This window comes from Oxyura jamaicensis, chromosome 13 (genome assembly GCF_011077185.1).
Source record: "Oxyura jamaicensis isolate SHBP4307 breed ruddy duck chromosome 13, BPBGC_Ojam_1.0, whole genome shotgun sequence".
NCBI lineage: Eukaryota > Metazoa > Chordata > Aves > Anseriformes > Anatidae > Oxyura > Oxyura jamaicensis.
In genome coordinates, this window is record NC_048905.1 from 3980132 (window position 1) to 4005414 (window position 25283).

At 39.5% G+C, this 25283-nt stretch overlaps 1 protein-coding gene across 12 annotated transcripts in view; it reads left to right on the plus strand.

The window, feature by feature from the left end:
• TENM2 (teneurin transmembrane protein 2) overlaps positions 1 to 25283 on the plus strand; it is an 823338-nt gene that overhangs the window by 694683 nt on the left and 103372 nt on the right. For all 12 annotated transcript variants that reach the window (XM_035338985.1, XM_035338975.1, XM_035338974.1 and 9 more), the window contains 3 exons: positions 4840 to 4962; positions 15520 to 15725; positions 23465 to 23660. In XM_035338985.1, the coding sequence (XP_035194876.1) occupies positions 4840 to 4962; positions 15520 to 15725; positions 23465 to 23660 (525 nt within the window). The remainder of the gene's footprint in view (positions 1 to 4839; positions 4963 to 15519; positions 15726 to 23464; positions 23661 to 25283) is intronic.

Below are 25283 nucleotides of genomic sequence, written 5' to 3' on the forward strand. Positions count from 1 at the left end.
TTTAATTATTTTATTAATTTTTTTGGAATACATTTGTTCTTGTCAAGTTATCTGGGTAACCCATCTGTAAGTGCCAGGAAGTGTAATGCTAAGTGTGTTTCACTTTGTGCAATTACATGGCCCATATATGGCTTTAGTGCCCCAGAATGTGTGTACAGAAAGCTATCTGCACAGCCATTTTTTATTCCATGTAGTCTGTAGAGTGTTTTAATGCACTGTAATATAATAAAAAACGGATGTGCAGATAGTTCTTTAAACATACACACTATAAAATTACATGCTGCTAAGAATGATTAGGAACCTTTTGTTTCATCGTGTCTGTGATTCATTAGGCCTGATTTGGAAATCACACTGATGTCGCTCAAGACTAATTAAGTATACTGGAATAACGAGTTACCTCATTGTTCATCTCCTAACTGGTGAGAAAAGAAGCTTCTAGTGTACTCCCCTCTGATAGAATAACCTGCATAAAGCAAATGTGCTTTCAGTGCTCGTTTCCTAACGCTGGTCATGATGTAGACCAATTTCTTCTTCACGTGAGAAGAGGCTGCAGGTAACAAAGTGTCGTGCCTGGGGACGCGTGCTGATGCAGTGCCGTATGGGTCGATGGGTTTGTTCTGGAAGGCAGTAGTTCAGGGTGAGGTGCTTGAGGGCTGTTCAGTAAGCATGGCAAGCTGGAAAGTTACTACATGGAAACACTCTGCTTCCTGGTCACTTCTGTAATCGTCCCAACTTGTGGAGTCCCCGAGGGAATACTGAATTTCCCAACAAAGGCCGTGGTGCCTGTCTCCCAGTCCTCATCTGGGAAGATGCAGGTGGAACGGAAGCACGGTGAGCAATGATCTCTGTATCTCTCCTTTCCAGGAGTCCCACCAGAAGGTCCAAGTGCAGAACCTGATTGTGTCCTGCCTACTGGCAGACACCCGGTCTCTCATTTCAACAACACGTGGTCTGGGATAGTCAGGAGAGCATGGAGGGAGCACAGAGAGCTTTCTGAGCTTGGAGAATGCCAATTAGGCTGACCTCTGGCTGCAGTGAGTATTGGTGTGTGGCCAGAAAGAGAAGATTGAACAAAAGATGCATTTGAGCCACTGCTGAGTCCTAGAGAACATTTCAAGAAAGTTTTTCATGCAAATTTTGACATTTTTCTGTGGATTTGTGTACCTTTTGGGATTTCTTAAAATAATGTGTGATTCATTCTGGTAACCTCTATCTTATGTAAGTCTTAGATTGGTGCTTGACAGCTCCACCACCTCTAGTGATAAAGTAGTTCTCTGCTTTTGTTCTCGATGGGCATTCAGGGTTAGCTTCCAGTTTTAGGTGCTTTCACTGTAGGTGCCTGTGTTGCTGGGGTGAGGTTGATTTTTTTTTTCTTTTTGTTTTTTTTACCTTAAATCTCAATGGTTTAATTTCACATGTTGCTATCGTCTCATTGTTGAAAAATATAAATGCACAATTCAATCTCCTGAGTTACTTGTGTTAGTGTTAAACGAACCAGATAAATTGGGACGAACTCCACGGTTAAAAATCAGGTATTCAAAGTAAGAAATTGGAACATGTGCTTAAACATTGAGGGGAAAAACAAACAGCTAGAGATAAATACCACTAAACATACATGAGTGCTCTTTGAAATAGATTTTACAAATGTATGGTAATGCATAACATAAAGTGGCACTCGTGTTTTAAATTTGGAGGGATGTGCTTGTTCCTGAAGAGTTAATCTGTAAGCCAAACGTGGGGCTCCTGAAGTAGGTTTAAGTGGGCTGTTTGGGAGACTTGGTGCTCATCGTGATGATCTGCTGGGCATTAAGGAGGCCGCACCGACCGTCAGCCCGCCAGACCTCGCGGTGTCTCAGCACGTGGACGCAGCCGAGTGCCCCGACACACCGGGCTGGTGAGCGTGCGTAGCAGAAGGTGGGTCAGGGCCTGACCAGGAGTGGAGCTGGGGACGAGGGCCAAGTCGCAGCATCACAGATTACTTAGCTGTAGTCTGAAACAGCAAGCAAACATACAAAACCACAATAGGAAATGGAAGCAAAATTCACAAGCCCAGTTTTTCCTTCTGATACACATGCACTCGGCTTCTGAGTGGATCCCAGTCTTTCTAATTAAATGGGCTTCCACTTGCTCCTCTGCTGGAGGCGGTTTTGTTTGACTAACAGAACAGAAGGTTAATCATAGAAATTCACCATCTCACGCCATTCGGCAGGAGGAGAGAGTAGGTAGCTCCTTGTTGTAGCTGCTTGGCTGCTGTCGGGGCTGGCTGTATGGGGTATGAACCAGCCCCTGGGGTGTGCTTTCCGTGCTCCTGTTTTAGGGGAAGCCCGTGGCTCCAGTGATGGGTAGGTGAGCTGTGTGCCGGGTCCTCAGTGCTTCTTGGGGGCTGCAGGAACTGCAGCAGCCGTGCAAGTCCCTGCCCCGTGAGGAAGGAGCTGTGATTGTGCCTGGCTAACGTGTGTCTATGATTAAAACACAGAGCAGCGGAGTTCCTAATGAGATCATGGCATACTTGGAAGCAGGTGGATCAAAGTTTGTCTTAATGCCATGTTAATAAGATCTTCCTTAATTCCTTGTATAAATTTACCTGGTAATTATAAGTTAGCAACTATAATTCTCTTGGACAGACTGTTGGTTATGTTTTCCTTATCTCCGTGTTGTAAGGAATGGTTTGTACCTGAAGCAACAGAACTTCATCTCTGCAAATGGCCCATGTTTATGGTTACACTTGCAATAAAAAATAATTGCAACTCTGAAGAGACACGCTCAGAGTATTAAACGCAAAAGTCTCTTTCTCTATGACTTGTTTTCTTCGGGGGGCTCTGAAATTCCCGTTGCTTAAGAGAGTCGCCCAGCTGGCCTGAGCCGTGGGGAGCTGCCGCAGCACGAGGATGCCGCTTTCCTCGCCTCCGCTGCACCAGTGCTGTCGCTCTCTCGACAGGCAGAGCCCGCAGAAGCATGGGACCTGCCTGTTGTTTGAGCTTTGCCATGCTGAAAGGACAATTAATTGCTTGAGATTAGACTGGAAACCCTTTAAAATATTTGTTTTGGCAAAGCAAAAAAGTTGTAATTGAGTAAAAGATTTCATCCCACTTAATTTTTTGTCTGTTTTCCAGGAGTTCTGAAACGTTCCCTAGAAGTAAATTTGGAGTAGTTACTCAGCTAAACATTCTTTTCTGGTTCATACTTTTGGTTGGTTGGTTGGTTTTGGTTTTTTGAAAGTCAGGTGCTTTGTTTTCCATTTTTTCTCCTAACAGAAAAAATACTGCAAATTCAGCATGAATGCTTAATCTGGCAACTGCCCTTTTCACACACGTTGTCTCCTCATTGTAGTTACTGTTCTTGGATAGCTCCTTGGTCTGTAAGGGCAGGTGACGTTAGGAAAGCTGTCTTGCTTCTCAGCTGCTTCTGCCAAAAATGTGGAGATTGAACTCAACGTAGATTGTGTTGAGGGGGGTTCTCCTGTTGGGGTGGATGGGTTGTGTGGTAGGGGCACTTTCTTTTTGTTTTCTTCATTTTTAAGAGTATGTATGTAAACTTAAATGCATGATGTCTCGAGCATTGTGAATTGCAATTCCTGCAGTAATGTTTTTTTTTTAACCTGTCCCTGATGCTGAATGTCTGATCAGTTGGCCATTGCCACTGACAATCCGTTTGTGCCCACACCAGCTGTTCCTCAATTGCTTGTAACAAGATGCAAAATTCCTGCTGATCTGCGCATCTGACACTGTAGAGGTGAAGAGTTTTAAGGGTCCCCATAATTACGTTGTTGGTAACAAAACTGACAGTGTGTCCCCTCTAACACCACTGTATCCCTGAAAATGCCATGTCCTGTGGTAGGGGCAGGCTGTGTAAAAGGGACAAGTGCTGGTGGTGGCCATAAAGTGAATAAAACCAGCACTGTGGTCTCTCCAGGCCTTCCTTCCCCACTCCTCTCTGTTGGGAGGATGCCGCAGCGATAATACGATGAAAGTATGGAGATGTATTCAGGTAGCTTGTTTATACAAAGTGAAGATGCACATAAATCCGCCAGCTGAGTGATTCAGACCTGTCAAGTCTCATGCATTATGCACAGGACTTATTCAATTAGTCCCTGCCACCGTGACTATAACTCATGCCCTCGCCAAGGCGGTGCCGAGGCCTCTCTCCCACTCGGTGATCTCGAGCGGCTCCGTGGTCGTACGCGGGGTCTGCTACTGGGCAGTGGGAGGCTGCAGCGCCATGCAGCCCAAGGGAAGCCCCCAGCTTGGAGTTTCATGCCCTGGATTCGAGCAAATCGAGATGGCAAAGGACTTGCAGAGACCTGGATTTGTCAGGGAAGCGTAATCTGCAAATACAAGACCAAAGCTGTTGAATCTGTTGGTTTAAATATGTTGTAATAAACACGAAATAATTGCATGCCATTAGTATACGCAGGGCTGAGGCTTATTTTACAATCAATATATAACTTATCACACATTATTTAAGCATGGGTTAGTATTTGCAGGCCTGCTTTGTTTCAAGGAGCGTATCGCAAGCTTGCGGATCGGAGAGGTGGGACGCGCTGCCCAAGTCTGAACAAAATGCTCACCTCTGCCTTGGTGCCTGGGATTGCGCGCAGCTTTCCTCCTGGGTTTCAGTGATTTGGAAGACCTGGTAACTGGGGTAGAGGGGTGGGGAGCAGAACAGCTTTCTGCGAGTCATCGGGGTTTGCTTTTGTGCTTTTTACCATCTTTTTTTGGTGCATTAGCATCCCTCAGGGCTTTACGGCGGTTTCCTAACGCAGCTCACCCGAAACCCGCCGCAGCGTCCCCCCAGCCCCTGTCCGTGCCCTCACCGCTCCCTCCTTTGTGTCTCCGGCAGCCATGCACCTGCTCGGGCTCAACTGGCAGCTCCAGCCCGCCGACGGGCACACCTTCAACAACGGCATGAGGCCGGGCCTGCCGGGCGCGGAGGATGCAGCGACGATGCCATCTGGAGGCAGAGGTGAGCTGGCGGCGGCAGCCCTCCCGCTCCGGGCTCCCAGCTTCGTCCTCCGGGCGGTTTTTAGGACGTGCTCTCCCACCGAGGTGCGTGCGAAATCTTTTTAAGGCTGTTCTTAGAGCTTCTGGCAGTTTGCTGCCCGACACAGCTGTTCTTGCTCTGTCCCTCCGGGCACGAGCGCATAAAATCCTGTGAGTCCGAGAGCCTCCTCTGCCAATGCAGTGCTGCTCCCTGCGATGCTAATGGAGAAGGGCTCAGTCAAAAATCCAGGTACATTTTACTGGGTGCGATATGTCCTGTTGCCAGGTGCAGATCTCCAAGGAAGAAAAAAAGCGTGACTTGGTGGGAGAAGCACCGAGTACTGCCTGGGAGAGGTCGAGAACCTACAACCAGGACAAAATCCCTCTTTTGGTTTCCTTTTTTTTTTCTTTTCTCAGCTGTAATTGTAAAGAAAGGACATCAAGGACAGCAGAACTTGACCCACTGTAAATAACCTGCCCCGTGATTTTAGTATGAGCAAAGTAGGAAACTTTTTTCTTCTTCTTTTCTCCTTTTTTTTTCTTTTTTTCCTGAATGAAAACTATGTGCTAGTAGAGAATTAAGAGACAGGGCAATCAGAAGAATGAGGAAAAATCTGGAAGCAAGTACTTCCTTAAACTAAAATATATATATTAAAAACCAAGAAATTTTGTTTTCGTGAAAAATATTTTAATAATTTAAATTGAATGCTTTTTAACAATGGGGTTGAGGTCTTTGCTTTGCTACATAGCAATAAGGGTTCCCCTGGCTACTACTGGAATAGCAGCAGTAAGAAGACAGAACATAACCTTTCTGTTACACAAAGCCCCTCACAGGCCTTGGTGTGCTGTGCGGGTGGGATGGGGTGGCTGAAGCAGGAGAGAAGAGCGCTTGGTATTGGTCAGCAGAAGAGTTTTGTTTAGAGCTGAGCATCGTCTTGCTTTCAGGACCTGTGTTTTGTTTGCTGGTTGCTGAAGCAGGTGTGAAGTTGCTGAACAAGTGGTGAAACAGGATAGTTGCATCGGGTGCATTGGAAGAATTTCAGTTAAGGTAGTGTTGGGAGGAAAGGCAAGTTCAGTTCTTTGGTGTACCTGGTCCTTTTATGTATTATAGATTTGCTTTCATTTTCAATAAATAATGCTGCTGCACCTCTGCATCTTTATGTTTTCTGTGGAGGGCCTAATTTCAGCTTCCTTCTTTTGTTGAAATTCACCATCCTAGTCATGGCAAAACACGTGATTTTCAGGCAGTGGCTTGTTGGCTTGGCTTCCATCTGACTGACCGTAGGTCACAGTGGACGAACAGCACTGTTACAAGGCATGACATTTATACTACTGCTGAACCTCTTCCAGACTGTGCACAGGTGAGAGACCCTATGGTTTTAGGCAGGAACCTGAAGTGTTCAGGACTTCAATTATGGTCACTTAGCAGACAACTGCAGTGTTTAGCACATTTCCAAATTCCCTCCCCTGCAGCTTTTTGTTGCCATCTCTGTGCAAATATAGGGCAGCAGAACTGTTGAATTGGAATGTGCTCATCTGCCTGGGGCACTTCAGTGCAAATTCTGGCAGTGTATCCCAACCCTGCTCTAATTAGCTTTGCACATGAGAAGAGGTTGCAGTGCTGCCTGTTTGGGGAGCGGTAACCTCCTGTAGAGGAGACAAGGAGACAGAACCGCTGGTTATGTCTTAAATTGCCACAGTTAAGTTTCATCAGAGTGTGTTGGAAAAGTGTTCTTCTGACATTTTGTAGAGGATTGCTGAAAAGTTGATAATTTTGGAGAAGGAGAGCAATATTTAGGCAAATAATCTTCCACAATGGAATAATATGAATGACAGGCTTGGATGAACACAAGGAATGTCTAAAACAGAAATTCTCATTGCAGCTGCTTTTTTTTTTTTTTTTTTTTTTTTCCCTACCTCACCATTGCTTTTATTACATTCAAGTTAATATTGCTATCCCAGCAGTTTTTAGGAAAGCCTCTGACAGCTTTTAACACAACAACCATTTTCAGGGCTCTGGCTGTGGAGAGTGACCTTTCTATAATTGACACAGCTCAGGATGAAGCCATTCTTTTCAAAACATGGGTCTCCCAAAGAAACCTTTAACCCCTAGACTGAAAACGGCCACTTAAACACAAGCTGTGCCTACTCAGCAAGTAAGGCATTTTAAAGTAGAGCAATTTGGAAGAAGAAGAAAAAAAAAAAAAAAAAAAGACATATTTCAATTTGATCTGCTTGTTCCTTATTAAAAGACTGAATTCTGGTAAGAAATAATAAGAATGCAACACAAGGAAAATGTAAAATACTACTTTATTAAGTTTACTAATACTAATACTAATACTAAGTTTACTAATACTAATACTTTATTAGTATTTTAAATATAAAATACTACAATATTACTGTGTTTTCCTATCTGAATAAAATAGGAATCACTATTAACACAATTGCAGGTTTTTTGTAATTCCATGCTACATCTTGCTGATACTGGGGATGTCTGAAAGGAACGGGCAAGTGCAATGGGCAGAAAAATCCTCAGTTCTGCTGTAAAACTGCAAGTGAAGTCTACCATGCTCTGACTGTAAACAAAGCACGTTACCTTTTTTTGCCTTTAGCCTCTCAAAGTTGTGCTGAACTAGAGATTTATTTAATTGACAAAAATAAATAAAATTTCATTTCTTAATAAAAGTGGCAAGGTAGGATTCTTTCATAGTGCATTATAAAAACAAAAGTTGGCACTGCCGTTGAATTGCTAGTGACGAGATAAATAATGATGTTAAAAAAATAATAATATCCAAGATTGAAGCCCAGTGGTCTGTTACAGTTACTTAAGGATAGTATTAGAATTTTGGTGTAATAAATCTAGATGAGGAAAAAGAATAATAGCATGTTTGGGAATAATTGTTTGTTCACAAACAAGTGAACTAGATGACCTTATGGCGTTTTTAGATGCCTAATTTATGTTAGTGTATGCCAAGACTGCATTCTAAATTTAAAGTTATGTAGTAGGCTAGACCCGTATTTCCATAAAATATGTGACTAGCTATGTGCAGTTTCCTTTCTAATTGACAGAATATACTATAAAATCAACTTTAATCATTTCAGAGGACACCTAAGATAAAGTGCTGTTCACGTGAAAATATCCAAACTAGCTCCAGCTGGAAACCTGAGTAAAGAATACTTCAGTGTAGAGATTTTTCTTTTTTGTTTGACATATTTTCCTTGATGTTTTCACAAATTCAGCAGATTTTCTGCTACTTAATAAATAAATAAATAAATAAATAAATTGATTTGCTGTTTTTAAACTTAATGATTCACTAAATGAAGGTTCCACAAAGCTGAAAAGCACAGTAAATACTGTGGTCTTTGATCCTAGAAACTAGCTTTTGAAAAGCCACAAAAGACAATTATGGGCAAGGATTGTGGATCTGAAAGATCATTCTGGTTACTGTAAATACACTGATTAATTGGAAAAGGTAGATTTGAGTCCGTATTCTGATAACATAATCCAGTGCATGTGTCTCTTTGGACCAGCCAGCTTGATCCAGGTTTGTGCTCAGCTTATGAGATCTTTACTAAGTCTATCACAGCATGTGGATTTCAAAAATACAATTACAGTTAATGAAAAATACTAGTTTCCAGTTATCTAATTCAGCATATGTAATGGCAATAATAAAATGAAGAAATTTAAATTTGCAGTTAAATTTTACACTATTTGCTGTGGGTTGGTGTAAAATTACTTCCTTGAGATGAATGCCTAAAATCCATTCAATTTAGGGAGGGGAAATATGGAATTCTACTAATGTGGCAGAAATTTGCTTTGAATAGATATGGAAAGCTGAACTCTTGTCGTCATTGTGAAGCTGTAACGATTGTCTTCAGCTCTGTCCAAATTATGTTGAGGGAGAGGTGCCTTTCCCTCTTCCTGTTGCTGCAGTTTCTAGTCACACTTCAGTTTGCACACAGCAATGTTTTTCTAATGGTTCAGACACTTTATTATCAAAGCAGCAGACAGGCAGCATTAAAGGAATAAGAAATACATTAAATAGGAATAGTTGCCACTCTTACATATTGATGAGCTGGGGTTCAGGTGCAGATAGATTAGGCCCTGTCTTGAATGCCAGGAACACTGATGCTGAAACCTGGAAACCAAGTCATTCTCATCAGGTGGTGTAAGGACGCAGTACCAAATGGAGGGACGTCAGTGGTGTGTTGATAAAAATATTAAAAAAAAAAAAAAAAGTCCTCAAACCTCATTAGTAATGTAAGCAACACAACTCTTTTGGTTTCTACAATTTCCTTTCAGACGCCTTGAAACAGATGATCAAAATGTAATGACAATCAATGTATTTTAAATGTCACTTCCGTTATGTTCACTCAATTTAATCAAGACATGCCATCATTTTCCAGGTGGATTAATCTTATTAAGTAGTTATGCGGCTAATGTAATGTAGCTCTTAATTAACATGTTAGCAAGCAGAAATAGAAATATGGACCCTATGAAGGGTGGCAGCTGTGGCCTTCTGACAATACACCGGGGTCCTCCAGGGCTGTCTTAGCAGGAGCCAAGTATTTGACTAAGTTCATTAGAACAGAGGAGGAGGTATTTTAACTTACTGTGGTTGTGTTGATAGCGATAGTATGAATCGCTGTGTTCAGAGCTACTTAGTGAACTGCATAAACCATCAGAGATGATTGTTATGGTGATGCAGAAATTCATGCTGGTATGTATTTGTTCTTTGTTAAATGCTGTGAACTAACAGATCTCAATTTCATTTCAATTCTAATTCACTTTTGGTTCTGAAAACAGCAAATCGTGTGAACCTATACCCACAGGAATGTGAAAATGTGCCTACATTTTTAGGTGTGTCCAGATCATAAAGAAATACATATTTTAATTCCACTTGCAGGGTCAGATTTGACTGACTCTTTGACTGCAGCTGAGCCAGAGCAGTGGTCTTAAGCTGATGGTCCCTTCGCAGAATTTCTTTATTTTCACCACAATAGAAATATGGAATATTGGCCGACAAACCTGAGTCATGGATTTTGTTTCAGAAGCTGTTTTGCTGGACCTCTGAAAGCTCATACAAATTCAGAAACTTCCTTTCTTCTCACTTCACTAAATAGAGCTCGTTATTACCTCAGCATCTTCACCGTAACTGAAGTTCAAGATGTGTCATAGCAGCTTCTCCAGACCCTCATTTCTGGGCTTTTTACTTTATTATAGCTCTGGGAATTTGTTTTGCATCAGCAGTCAATCTACTTTACACATTTCAAAAAAGCACCTATGTTTCACTTTGCTACTCCGGCACTTAGGTATTAGTAGTAGATATTTTGAAGTCCACAGAGGGATTGATAACTGAGATAATAGTGCATAACACTGAATTTTCCACTGGAGAAATGCATACAGAAAAGACATTTTCTACTTTTTAAAAAATTATTTATTTTTAATTATTTTCCTTTCTGAAACAACAAGAAATGCCTGATTATATGAATGAATAGCAAATTGACCCAAAGAAAAAAAAATGAGTCATTGAAAACCACAGTAATTATTATGCTTTGGTTGGTGGTGGTGGTGGGTTTTTTTATTATTTTATTTTGTTTTGTTTCAAAAAGTCAGTGGATTGTATTTGTTTTATATTGAATGGCTTTCTTTACACAGCTATATCGTAAATTTCTTTGGAATTCTGAGTCAATTGTAAAAATTCATAACTATCTAACAACAGACCATTACATTAGATCAAAAGATAAGGAAAGTCATGTCTGCAGCAGAGATTTATAAGAAATAGGTACAGGAAAAGAAGTGAAGGAGAATGCTCTTTAACCAATAATTGTGATATTTATTCCTCGTATTTAATTTGTGGCTGTGCAGCTGATCTTGGTAGTTCATTATGGGTCCATTGGGATGGCTATTCAGGTAGATATTTTTCCAGCAAGGTATCAAGACACTTCACAGTCAGCACTGCTCGGTGCATAGTCAAAGTGCTGAAGTTAATTGCTGTTTCAGTGGGATGTCTGTAGTGTAACGCTGGTGGTAGCCAGGTTTAATTTTTATTTTCTAATTTTGACTACGGTATGGGAGAGGAGTCTCTAATACCAAGTGTATCTGGTTTCAGTGTAGATACAGTTCTGCCTGCATAGCCGTCACTGCTTGATGTTACTGACATGAAAGGCTGAGTGGGCATGTTGTACCAGCTGCCACCTTGAAGCCGACCTCCAGCTCCAAGATGAGGCCAGCTGACAAGTGGGGGAGTTTGCCTTGCTGTTGTCATGTATTGCCTGCTTGATAGCTTCAAAGGCAAATACACTCGAGTGCTGAAACAGTCTTTTCAAATGTATATGCCAAAATAGTAATTCAACTGGGTAAATAACACAGCAGTTTAAATGAGTAAGTGTTATTTAGTTGATAAATATATGTTTGACTGAGAGATTGAAATGGCTCCCCTGGGTAAAAAGAAGAAGTATGCTTTTAAAACTCTCTTTTGCAGATGTTTATAGAGAGGAAATCATGGGGAGGAATCAAATATCCATAGGGATGAGATAAACAAACAAAACTCGAAGACAGCCACCCACAGCAGAAGTAATGGTTTTGTGTTTTATTTGCTCACCGTAGTATGAGTTCTTTGGATTAGTCTTTCTTCCCAGATTTGTCAGTTTGTCACATCTGTAACTTCACTTAACTGCAGTTTATGTTCTTTGAATGTGATCTGCAGCGGTCCATCAAAATGGAAAAGGTTCCAAAAATAGCTGGAGGGAGTGAATCAGGTGGAAAGATGCATTTTCTGCATTAAGAGGTGAAGACGGAAGGAAGCTATAAAAGAAGTTTACTTTAGGAGTCTCTAGAGACAAAGTTTATAAGTGAAGCTGTTAGTGGGGGGGAAAAAAAAAAAAAAAAAAAAAAGCTATTGGAAATATAAAGCTAGGTGTTCTGCTTTTTAAGTGAAAGTAAATTTAAGCCTATTGTCTGAGAACTGATTGAGTTTTCATGTGTACTTTGCATTTCATTTCTGTATTTCCAACTTGTGGAGGAAGGAACATTGAAGAGATCAGTGTCAAGACCCTTCCTGTAGTATTTTTTTATGTGGCTGCTGTGCACTACTCTTCAAGGTGAGAGTTTTTAATAAATCATTATTAATATTTCAGTTTTACAATAGTCACCAGAGAACATCGAGATCATGAGTGGCTCAGGCTGTGACAAAGCAAGGAGCAGTACCAAGATGCTCTTCCAGGTTCTGTGTTTCGTCATAATGGGAGAGTAATTCAGCATGAAGTTATGAGAATATAATTCAATAATGCATAGTTTTAGAGCTCTGCTTGCTTCCTGGACTTAAACCTTTACAAAAAGTTAGTTGAAAATATAAAACTCCTATTTTAGCAGGACTTAAAGCATTTCTAAGTCATGTTATTCAGCATTATAACCTAGAGCCATAGAAACAAGATGTGTTACATTCTTGCAACTAAAAATAAGGGACCCTTTCACATGCCAGAGACAAGGCAGCAGCCAAGCTTTTCATACACATGGCATGGGTGCAGGGCAGAGATATGCCATACTAGAAAAAATAAAGACTTAAAGATAAGGGGTCATTTATGTTAAGTATGTCTTTATCACACATCTATGACTTGATGCTCATCTAACACACTCTTAAAATCCTCTACTGCATTGAACTTCTCTAGCTGTCGCAATTCCTTTCCTAAGCAGAGTTTCCTGAGCCATATTCTAGAAGGAGTGGTTTGGGGAACTGGAAAATAGGTCATTTATGTACTAGAGGAAGAAAAGTACATCTATGGGGAGATGCTTGCTAAAATAATTCCAAATTGAACTGGGTTATTTCAGCAATAGTAACCTCAATCATGTTTTTAGGTTGATTACATAAATTCATGTGCCTTATCTGCTGTTTTCACCAAATTTTAAGATAGTAACTTCATAACTTCAATGAGAAAATACAAAAATGGTTCCCCTAATGGTTTTAAGGGAAAGTTTGATATTTGGTAGGTTGTTTACCTGTGAGGTGCACACTGAAGTAGTAGGACTGTAATGCTGGTTCTCTTGATGGTTGGAATATTCTGTTTTTAGCTGAGTTGATGTATTTGAGGGTTGCATATTCCTACAGACACCTTTCTCAGCTGTACAAAACAGAATTTTGGAAGAACAAAGGAGGCTAAGGCTGTGTTCATCCAGAAGTACTAAAACTTGAGCCTCCATTGAAGATCTGTCTCTTAGTAGCGGTAGGAATTCAATTTATTTGCCAAGTAACTCTAGGGAATATATATTTAGTTGACTTCAAAGCAATATTGTTAGCAAAAGTTAATGGTGGTGTTTTGGGGCTGCTTTAACAGCCAGTGAAGCCATAAACTCCAGCAGAGACTATGGTGCATGCTTGGAGAACTTTTTGCACATGGATAAAAGTGAGGTTGAATGGCTGAAGCAATATGCAGTATTAATCTCTATTTAGTGTAGAATAGAAAAAAAAAAAAAAAAAAAAAAAGGCTTGAGTCAAAACTCTGTAAATCAGATGTATGCATGACGTCATTCAACCCCATTGAAAAATATATAATTCAGATAATTAATTGGTGAGTGGACAGAGGGTACTGGAAGAGGCACCAGTGTACTGATCTTCTCACCTTTATTCCTTATACAGCTTTTATCATAATAGTAATGCCTACTGTAATACTTCCTGGAAATAGCTTTTTCTTTGAATGTTTCACTGTGAATTTATTGCTCCTGAAGAACAAAATTCTTTAGAATGAGTCAAGGAGTCTGTTCACAGATTATATACAGTTGATGTTCATTTAAGTATGTACAGTCTGCTTCCAAAGGAATAATTTACAGAACACATTTCAAGAGCATGGGAAAAAAATATTGCTTTGACTTGGAATCATGATGTGCAGTAGTGTGATGCACTGAAAGGAGAAGAAGGAGCTTCAAATTTTAGTTTGACTTCCAGTTCCGTAAGTGATCCCAGTGCAGCCTTCAAGAGCTGCTTTCGTGTGTTCTGCATCTGTTTTCCTACCCACCTAGGTTTGGAGTAATTTAAATTCTAGTGTGATGGTGCCTGACTTCACAGAGATAGGGACTTTGAAATATCCTCCGTTGCAGGAATCAATTAAAATAAAATCATGTAGTTTTCATGAAACGTTACGTGTTTGGCTCTGGTTGATGTGTCTGCAGTTCTAACTTACCAAAACCTGTACAGCAGTTGGTATTCAGAGCATTCTTTTACCATTTCAGGACACTGCCAACATAATATCTGTTTCATTATGTACAAGTATAAGTGCTGCTAACGCAGATAATTTGGAATCTAAAATTGAAACCATGCTATTGCAGCTCTCTCAATTAAAGATAGTCAAGACAGAAAAGTTATTGTGTATTTACCTGCTGGAATAATATGTCATTCTGAGCCATCCTGTTACATTCATACAGTGCTGGAAAACATTTCAGCAGTAACTCACCACTGATTGAAAATAGCATTACACCATAAAAAAATATTAAGGAAACGGTTGAGCTTTTAACAAATACTGTCAAGTTGTATTATAGGTATCAGTACCATCCAGTGTGTGTTAACATACACACCGTGAGATTGGCATGATAGCTTCAGACTTCTGTGGTGGTAACAGAAATTTCTATGTTTTTCTGAACATAATCAAAAGACATAATCAAACTTTGCTGCATACTGTAGCTTGAAAATACTCCATATGTAAATTATGTGTAGCCTCAGAACCATCCTGTTCAGCTGCCAAACAGAAGAGATTTGCACCATGTTTTAAAGGCTATTTCATGGGCTAGAAGCTAGAGTGCTCAGCCAGAAGGGCCTCGTGTCTTGACTTCTATAATGCATTCTGAAGAACCATCAAATGATAGATTTTAACCAACCCAGCAAACCTGTGTGGGAAGAGGGAGGCCTGTAGACAGTCTCTCTGCTTCAGGCAGAGAGGACCTAAAAGCAGCAACTTGAGATGTACTAACTTTCTTAAAAGAGTGAGAAGGTGCATGATAGAGTACAGACACTGTCCTCTAAATCCTTTTCTGTGCATTTCATTTCTTCAATAAACTCTCTTGTCTATGACCCAGGGCTTAATGGACTACTTTACTATATAAAGCAGTAGTAATGAATATTTGCAATCAGTTCATTCAGACTGAAATTATAACTTCAGTTCACCTTTTTGATATTTATATATATGTGTGTGTGTGTATGTGTGTTGCATAGAAGGTTCAGCTGAAAAGAGCACAAGAAAATTTGTATGTGCTTGATTGACTCAACTGTTCATGTATTTGGTCAGTAAAGAGTAGTCATGGAATTCAAAGCTTGGAGGGATTAGAAGATTGCAGGTGCTCCACAGAAAAAGGGTCAAAGCTACCTTTATTTATATATACGGGACAAATTCTTACATACTGTTCGAAACAGCAAACAGATTGCATCAGAATAAGAAAGTCACAGTTTTATTATAAATGGCATCATTGGTACAGATATTCACCTTGAATGGCACTACTAAAAATGCCTGTATTAAGAGCAGTTATCTCACTTGTTTGTTTTTCATTTTATAGGACCATGGGTAACTAGGAATAGCAGCATAGATAGTGGAGAAACAGAAGTTGGCCGCAAGGTCACCCAGGAAGTGCCCCCTGGAGTCTTTTGGCGGTCTCAGATCCATATCAACCAGCCACAGTTCCTGAAGTTCAACATATCCTTAGGGAAGGATGCTCTTTTTGGTGTTTATATAAGAAGAGGACTCCCACCATCTCATGCCCAGGTACTTTATCTATGTATTTCTTAGCTTTAAATGTGAAAATGCAAAAGTTTGGAGAATCTATATTACATTTATGTTTGAGCTTATGGAGCTTAAGTTTAGGGATTCTGTGCAGTATGCTGGGAATTACTTAATTTGTGATATTTGCTCTGGTATTAAGATTTCTAGGTTATTACGTACCCTAACAGAACATCGATGAAAGAAATAACCAAGGATGATGTTCTTGCTGGTTAGGCTTTTCAAATAACTTTCAGTTTGGCACTCGAGGTTTTAAATCCCTGAGGAAATCATGGCATCAATTGCAGTAAATTTATCCAGTTATGCACCAGTCAGAAATGATCAATGGAGATGGTCAAATTCACAGCATCAAAGCATGGTATACAGCTGGAATGAATGTACAGCTAGATATGATAACACATACTTTTCTGGGTTTACTTCATAGAACTTTCAAACTCCACATCCTGGTGAAATGGCATTTGGTGGGCATGCAAAAAACTTTGGCATCAGTGCTACCCAGCCGTATTAGAGGACAAAATGCAGTGGTCATGTCTGGAAGGCTTTTATTTTACTACTCTTCCCTCAAAGGTGGTATTAAGGTATAATGTGTCATTTAGACATTGAGCAAGTCTTTTGGTTGGGAAACGCAGTTCTTTATTTCTAACCAGCTACAGAATTGAAAGCTCAGCAACAACACTTTTTTTTTCACTAACCCTGTAGTACCGAGCTAAGGGCTGTAGGTAAAGATAGTTTGAAAGTTAGTGGGGCCAAATTTATGTATTGTTTTCTTATAAAGTGGTGTTTGGATTTCTTTGTTGTAAGAATATGTAGACATTTTATTTAACAGAGAGAAAAAATAATGTATTGGAAGTTATTAATGTGAATGGAAAGAATCTTGTTTACTTAGATTAGAACTGTAATGAGAAATAATATTTTGCAGTTACACATACTAAAAGGAAAGAGCCTCCATTCTTTAGAAAGCAAGGGAAGGAGAAATAGGAACCAGCTTTTGGAAAGGAACCCTTCCTTCACACATATCCTTGCTACTGAAAATCAGTTCTTCATTCAAAAATTGACACCTAAACTTCAGTGCTTTATTTAGGATATGAATTCCAAAGATCAAATGTAGAACTCCAGGCTCCCTTTTGGGAGAGCCCTCTTTAACGTTGATAGATGCCTTGCCCTGATTTGCAAAGAACTGATGCTATGTTTTCATTTGGAAAGCAGACTGCAGTTACATAAATGGTTAAGCTAAAAGCAGAGAGGCTTCAACACAACTGCGGTGCCATACAGAGAAAGTATGTTCATAGTGCCTGCAAGAGACACCAGCCCTGAGAGAACTGTGTCCATGTGCAGGCGCAAACTCATGGTACCAAGTGTGAAGCAATGAACTTTCTGTGGAAAGTACACGTATGGAACCAAGTTTTGCATCTGTTTCCCAATGTGAAGTAAACTTGTGCATTGGATCATGCTCTTTGGTTGCTATTCTTGCCTATAGGCTGAATTGAAATCCAAAATCTTTAGGCTTATTTGGGTAAAATGAGAGAAGAGATTTACAAGGGTTTGTGACCTCTACTTTTAAGAATTTGTGAACAGGTAGCTTTATGATTATCGAAAATCCATTGACTTCTTGTACACTGTTATGAAGTGTTCTTTGAGTTATTCAATATCTTTGTATATCTGATGCCCAGATATATCTGACTGGTAAGAAATAAAGACCAGCAGACCCCACAAATCAAGGAGGAATGGCAAGAGGTTATTTTTCTGTATAGCTAGGGGCTAGCATACAACATCCTGAAGTTCCGTACAGTAATTAGGTAGACTGGGAAAATTGTAATGGATTGTTGAATAATTTTCAGTCATTTTCAGATATCCATGCATTGTAGAAGATACCCGCAGAGAATATGTTCCACGGTTGGGGCCTTTCTTGAGAGTGTTTTGATTTTGGCACTTGCATTTCAATATCTTGTCTTGGGGATGAGATTCTGTCTATGGACCTTTGACTGTACCAGTGAGGTTAACAGCATATTTCATTGAGCATTAATTCATTTAATCTGAATTTTTGCACTCTCTTTCCATATCATTCCACCGTGGAAGAAAAAAAATAATAAAGGAATTTAGTTGAGGAAAACAAACAAACAAAGTGAAAATGATTCAGCCAAAACTCCAAAATGATTGTCAAGATTTTCTGTAATTGCAAGTTAATTATAATTGTCTGACTTTCATATGATAGAGGTATGCCTGTATCTCCTATAAGAAATCCACTTAGAAGTAACTGATAGTACAAGACATTTTTTAAAATTGAAAATTAACTTTAATTTGTATTGCACTGTGATCAGCTGTATTGGTTCTAGATTTCACTATGATGTTCTCATCTAAGAGGCTATGATCAAGCAGAGTTCTTTCCTTCACTAAACATTGTGTGCAGTGGATATAGATTTAATAACATTTCTGTTAAATAATTAGAAATATCAACTCTGTTTCCTACTGTGCTGGATTCCTCCTCGGACCACCTCTTTTCCAGTCTTTATTTAGTGGAAGCAATTCCATCACTCATCCATAGCTGGAGTTAATGAAATCCGCCAGTATAATCTGCAGAATTACTTCCCTGTATTTGTGCAGGGTCTTGATGCTTTTCAGTGGGGTAATGCAGCATAAGATTGCTGTATCAAAATCCAACCAAACTGCTAGCAAGAGAAATAATTTCAAGAAAAAGCAACGCAAGCTGTTACACACTGGAGTTGGGGAAAAGAAGGCTGGTTCTGACAAAAAGAAGCAGAGTGGGTTTGCGTGAATGACAATAGTCTGAAGTTGACACCAGACAATATTCTAAACCTGAAGTTTGAAATCCTTGTTTCTGCAAGTTAGGGACATGAGCTGTATAGCAGTGAACAACTTCACTTGACAGTTCATCACTGATCAGAGCTGATATGTCAAGCCAAGCAAAATCCTTTGTGGGAACAAGTCAATAATCAGCAAATTAGGTACATGATTAACATGAGACAACAAGATGCTGTTCCTGTCTGTGGGCCCTGCTGAGATTTAACCTTCTCTGTATTATTGCTTAGCAAATATTCCAAATGCCTGGTTTAGTCAGTCAAACTGATGTAGCTGTAAACTTCTCTAGAAGCCGAGTTCTGTGCCATGTGCATAGGGAATGGAGCTCTAGAGGAGAGATAAAAATGCACTTCTGAGTGGCAGGCAAACTAGAAGCAGAAGTACATTGCTTTCAAGTAAAATTCCTCCAATCTGTGCAGCATGAAGTGACTCTGCAGAGATTACAGCAATTACGACGTTACTACCCATTGTTCGAATATGCCAAACGATGCCTGAAATAAAGTAACCATATAGAAGCATCCCTATAATGCCTGGAGAAGGCAATGCAGGGAATCGTTTTGCCTTAATTTCCAGCAGAGTCTTTTATATTTATAAACTTTTCATATCAAAATGAAAACCATTTCTATGTAGAACTGTCTTTGCTTGAAACGGCTTGAGTATCTGGGGAACTTCAGTGTTTCCTGGCTTTTTGGCTGCTGCTGAAGCACATTCCCCAGTGCTCTGGTCACTTCAAAGCTATGTGACGGTGGCAGTGCTGTTGTAGTGAGCGCAGTGCTTCATTGTGCTGCTTCTGCTGTGTCATGTTCAAGACGCACGTTTAAATGTTAAAACAAATTTCTTGGCTGTCGCAGTGGGTATCAGATGTTTCAGGGGTGTATTTTAATGAATAATTACCAACTGGATTTTAGGAAGAACTGATTTTAAAACACTTTGAAAACAAGTTTTCCTGACATATGTTTGATTTCTGCCTTCTTAGCTCTTAGAAGGCTTTGGCATAAACGTGAGTGCTAGCCACAATGCCAAACTGGCCTTTTTTTTTTTTTTTCTTCTTCTCCATTTGAAGATACATCCATTATTAAGACAAGAGCTCTGAGAAATCTTTCTTTCCAGTTTCTAATTTCAAAGACTGTAAGAGATGTTGTGGCGGCATGCAAGTAGATTCAAAAGTAAGAAAAAAAAATAAAGGTCACATGGATTGTGTTCCCACTCTTGACCCTGGCAATCTCTGTTTGCTTCACTGTGCTTTCACAACTAATCCACTTCCTGTAGGCAGCTGTTCTCAGTAGATCTGTGCTGTATGGGTGTCGTTTTGCAGTGTAGTCACTAGCATATATATGTAAAGTTCCCAAACTGTTTTTCTGACTCCCCATGGTTACTGGAAAAAGAAAATCCTTATTAGATTGTGAATAAAATGCATCAGAGGAGATAGGAAGCGCTGAAGGGAGAAATTATAAAAACAAATTGGCCAGAGAGAATTTAGCATGAAATTTAAGTTTGTAAATAACAGTATGCTTTGGTATGCTGTGTAGTAAAATAAATAAAGTAATGGAAAATGTGAACTTTGAATTTGTTTGGAGAAGTAGACTGGCAGGTCAGCTCTTTCTATGGAACTTTAATCATGTTAAGTACTGCCCCCTGCAAAACTGAACTCTGAAAATGCAGTCATTTGTGATTTTTAGTGCGTTTTGTTTATGGGAAGATTTTGTCATTCTTGTGCAACTTCCTGTATGAAGCCATAAAATGTAAAGGATAGTAAAATAAATAAATAAAAATGTCAATGAATCTTACAAATTACTTCAGAGATGTAGTTTGATTGCTGATAGATTCATTGCCTGATACATGTGATCTAGTTTGCTCTTCCTTAGCAGTTGTTTTGTTAGATTAAGAAGCCACTGTGTAGTTTTTTTAAAGATCATGAAAGTACTTACATTTGTTTCCTAGATGGGTCTTCTTGTCTGTACATATTTGTGAATGAGGAGCTTTAAAGCAAGAATGACATTTTTGGCACAGCGTTATACAACAGTAATTAATCATGCAAGTGGGGTAAATCACAAAACCAACAGGGCAGCAAGGAGTAAAACGATGTTCCAGCCAACTGTGTGAAGAAATCTTATCCAGTTATGAATTCACAGTACCTCCTCAGTAACCCATTGGTCAGGGATTTCAGGTTTTGGGGTACGTATACCCAGTATTTGCTGACACATTAAGGTTTGTACACCCAGGGAACCACTGCATTAACTTCCTTCATTTTTTCCTCAGCACTGAGGAATCCAAAGAGGGGATAAACATTTATTGTTATGTTCTATATCAGCTTGCACTGGTAATTCACAAGTCATAAGCTTATTGATGTTGAATCATTACACTTTTGCCTGACCATGAAATAGTTCTTCACGGTTTAATTAAGGAGGGTAATACCAGTCTCTGTAGAGTGTAGTTAAAACTGTAGCCTCATGGGGAGCCATGCCAAGGGACCTGTTTTCCCCGGGTCACACCTGTCGTTGTGAAAAGAGATTCTGCAGCTAAAACTACTTCAGGCAGTTTCAGCCTGAGTACTTACTATTCCCCTTCGATCTTGCCAACTGCTGAGCCTTCTCTACTATATGAGGTAGAATCAGCATCAAACAGAGGGGAGGCAGAGGAACCTGCCAGCACAAGCAGAGATGAACAGCATGTTGCCAGTGAGAAATGTCAGCTTTTATTGCTGCTTCCTTAGCTGACCCTTTGTGAACGATTGTTCTGAAGAGCAAGATTTCTTTTTCCCAAGATGTTGCCCAAGTAATAATGTTTCCCAAGGAGGTGATGAGTCTGTCCTTAACCTCTGACTGTTAGACAGTAGGTTTTAGTAATATTTCCAAATGTCATTGATTTAAGAGAGAGATACATGTGTGTTTGGCACCTCTGATGCTCTGAGAGTTACTGACGAGCCAGAATTCTCTACATCTCTGGCGTGCATTGGCTTAAATGCACTAATTACCGGAATTACCTTCTTTTGTGGAAATCCTGTGTGCAAAAAGGGCTCGATGAATGGCAATTAGGTATTAAATTTGGTGAAACTTTTCGTTTCACTTCTCTTACTTTTCCCCATGATTAAAGGAATAATGCACTTACTATGGCAATAGCCTTCAACATCAGTAGTCATGGGCTGAAATTCCTACTCTGTCCTGGATTTCCTTTGTGGCTGCTTATTGGTGTCATAGCACCACGTATTTAAAAGGAAGCCAATAGTACCTCCATCCTTTTCCCTGTGTACAGCCAAGTGTATCATGGACTCTATGGCTCATATTATAACTGCTACAAAATTTCAAAGTTCAGCTTTAGTAACCCAATTTGAAAAAGCTGTGTAGTAAGTCACTAACACGTTAAATCAGTCTATCTGTCTGTCTCTGCTAGCAAAAGGGAAAATCTTCATTATTTTATTGCGTATCGTGTATTATTTGCTAGGACTTGCTGCTAAGGAGTGGAATTCAGTTTACAAGACAGCCCTTTCAGATGTTTGGTCTCTGTAGGATGCAAAATGATGGTTTGGTTTTTACACTGAAATTGAGTGAAGGTGTAGGCTTTCTTAGAGCTGTCACGAGTGTGGGGCTAGCAAATATGTGCTAGTGATAACGGGAATGCAATGAAACCACTGGCCAGCAAGCACATATTGTTACAGTATTTAATTGAACACATACATCTTCCTTTAGGCATCTGTCTGCTCCTTGATAGATAAATATGTCTAAAGTAAGATGTATTTTCACAGGGGACTTGTTATACAGCTATCAAAAAATTAGATATATTGTTTTTGTTGTTTCTTAAGGACTTCCCTTAGATAGGGGCTATGAGAGCTGTAAGTTGAGCATAACATCAGCTTGAGAGCTCCAGAATCACAAACATTAAAGGCAGAAGGGAAAAAAGCCTGCTAGGACATCTAGTCCAGCTGCTTTGCTATGCAGAGTTATTCCCTATTGTAGATTAACCAATTTTTCTTCCAGCCTTGTTTAATTGTGTGATGCAGTGGCATCTCCACTGGGAGGCTATTACTGAGCTTAATAGATGGGAAGCTTATCTGACATTCATCTTAAATTTCTTTCCTTCTTTTTTTAGTTTCATGCCATTAATGGTGCCATCCCTCTTACACTCTAAATAATCACTTGCTCTGTTTGATCCCTTTTCCAAAGATTAATGTAATGTTCTACCTTACTTGGAAAGCATCCAAACAGAAATTCTGAATTTTCCTTAATAGAAGTTCAATTCCTTCAGCCACCTGATTTGTGTTATTCCTTTCCATGCTCCCTCTGGTTTTTGTATCCTACTTACCTCTGACCGTTCTACATGCCAACTCAGGTAAGCAAGCTGCTCTGTGATGTACCATTTCTACAGTGTCTTTTTATTGAGAATGAAGTTACTTTACATTAGACAAATGTGTTCCTTGTTTGTGCTGTTCCTCTTTGTTTTTGTGTTCTGCGGGTGTCCAATCAATTATAAGTCTGGAGGTACATCTGAGACATCTGTACCACTTGCAGCAGTAATTTATTGTAGGTAACTGCTTAGGAGAGGATGTCTCTCTCCTAAGTTGAAAGTTTCCAGCTTTGAAAGCTGTGCAGGAACCTAAAATTTTGTGATGGGTCAAAGCACTGATTTCATCTGATCTCTCAAAACTCAGCCTGTCAAGAAATACTGCTTGTACAGTTTTGATCACCTATGCAGAGAAAAGATACATAATTCTGTGTCACTGTTTAAAACAGGATAAGTCACAGAATATATATGTTCGATGGAAATTCAGTAAATAGTAGTTTCACTTTGTTACATCTTTCAGAAATTCCATTTTATGACATTTTTCTAATACAAAACGTGTTAGATTTTGAGTCTCTTTGTGTTTTTTGTTTGTTTGTTTGTTTGTTTGTTTGTTTTTTTCTACTTTGCAGTATGATTTCATGGAACGCTTGGATGGGAAGGAGAAATGGAGTGTGGTGGAGTCCCCACGGGAACGTCGAAGTATTCAGACCCTTGTTCAGAATGAGGCTGTATTTGTTCAGTACTTGGATGTGGGTTTGTGGCACCTGGCATTTTACAATGATGGCAAGGACAAAGAAGTGGTCTCTTTCAGTACAGTTATTTTGGGTAGGTATCACCACAAGCTGAATGTTTTTCCTCTTATTGATACCTTTCCATGATTGAAGTCATAATACAGTCTTTAGCAGCATTCAGTCTTTTTGTCCATAAGTTGTTACGCAATTTTTTCTTAACACTACTCTCAAAAAGTCTGTTAAAGGGGTTTTGATTTTAATTTCCTGATTTCTCTTCTAAGATTTTAGCATTGCTATAGTTCTTTAGGTTGGTTCTGGGAAACAAGCTGGTCAGATAAGTTCAGCATTCCTCAGTTAATATTCCTCTCCCTTATCTCTGCCATTTTTATACCTATTTGCTTCTCCAGAGAACCTTCTTTACACCCTGGTGGAATAGTATCCAACAGGAGAGGTGTTTAGTCTTTGTGGAAAGACAGTAAAAGAAACTGACACCTGTGCATGGGGTTGCTTTAGTCACCCCAGAGATGACTTGATTCTGTTAATTAGCTATAAGCAGTCTTCCAGCTTGCTACTCACCTAATGGTGGGTCATCATCTCAACATGATGGAACAAGAGCAGAAGAGCATCCAGCCTGTGATCTGAGAAGCCAGCAGTTTTGTTAGAGTAGGGTTCCATTTAGTTGAAAGCCAAGCTGAGCATAAGTTCTCCAAGCTTCATCAGAAGATTTGTTGAAGTACTTGATGAGCTTTGCTGAATGTCTTGTCACAGTGGCATCAAAAAATACTAGATGGGCTACATGCTATTCCATCCTGGCTGCTTGGAGTTAAGTGGCATTGCATTTTGTAAATCTGTAATTTCCATTAGTTTAGAGAAAAAGAAATTCCAGAAATTCAAACTGAGTTGGTAAGCCTGATGAAAAATAATTGGAGGTCTTTTCCAGCCTTGCATGATTAATGTTTAAAGCTTAATTTTTCCTTTTACATCAGTATAAAGTTTGTAGATTTAAGTCCTAAAGGGAGTAAGAGGCTAGCCTATACTGTGTCACTAAGTATGGATATAATTGTTTCTGTTAACCTCAATTAAGGTGAGACACTGTTTTTGTTTCCCTAACTCATACGTGGTTTTGAAAGAGTTACTAGGTACTGTGCCTATTTATGTATAGATTTGTGAATTTGTCCATAGAAGGCATTTTCTGCTTCTCCAAAAACATCAACATTTGAGCTTTTATCTTTGTATTCCCCTACTGTGCTTCTTAGAAAATCTTCAGGTGTGATAAGCTGTCCTTAAAAGGGTTGTCCTGTCTACAGCTCTCAAGAGCTTCAAAGGTCTAATAGTCAGGTAGGCTATATGATAGTGCAATAGTAGTAATTGGACTGAAATATAGAGAAAAATACAGTGTTTTATCCAGTTAAGAGGTTCTTCTACAAACACCCAGTATCAGATATTTCCTAATCAAAGGATCGGAGAGAGCTGAAAGTTATCCTGATGTGGGAGAGGAGAAAGAATAACACAAATGATGTTAACTCACAGGCAATAGTTAATTTACCATGGTTTGAATACAAAGAAAATCCTTTTGTGGGCCATGAAGCAAAATAATGAATAAATCTATAGACGCATTTCTTCATGAGATAAATCGATATTTTTGACCATTTCACATCACAGTTTTTCTTTTCATTATTTATGTGAATCGTTTCAAGAGGCCAAGTGAATGGCATCT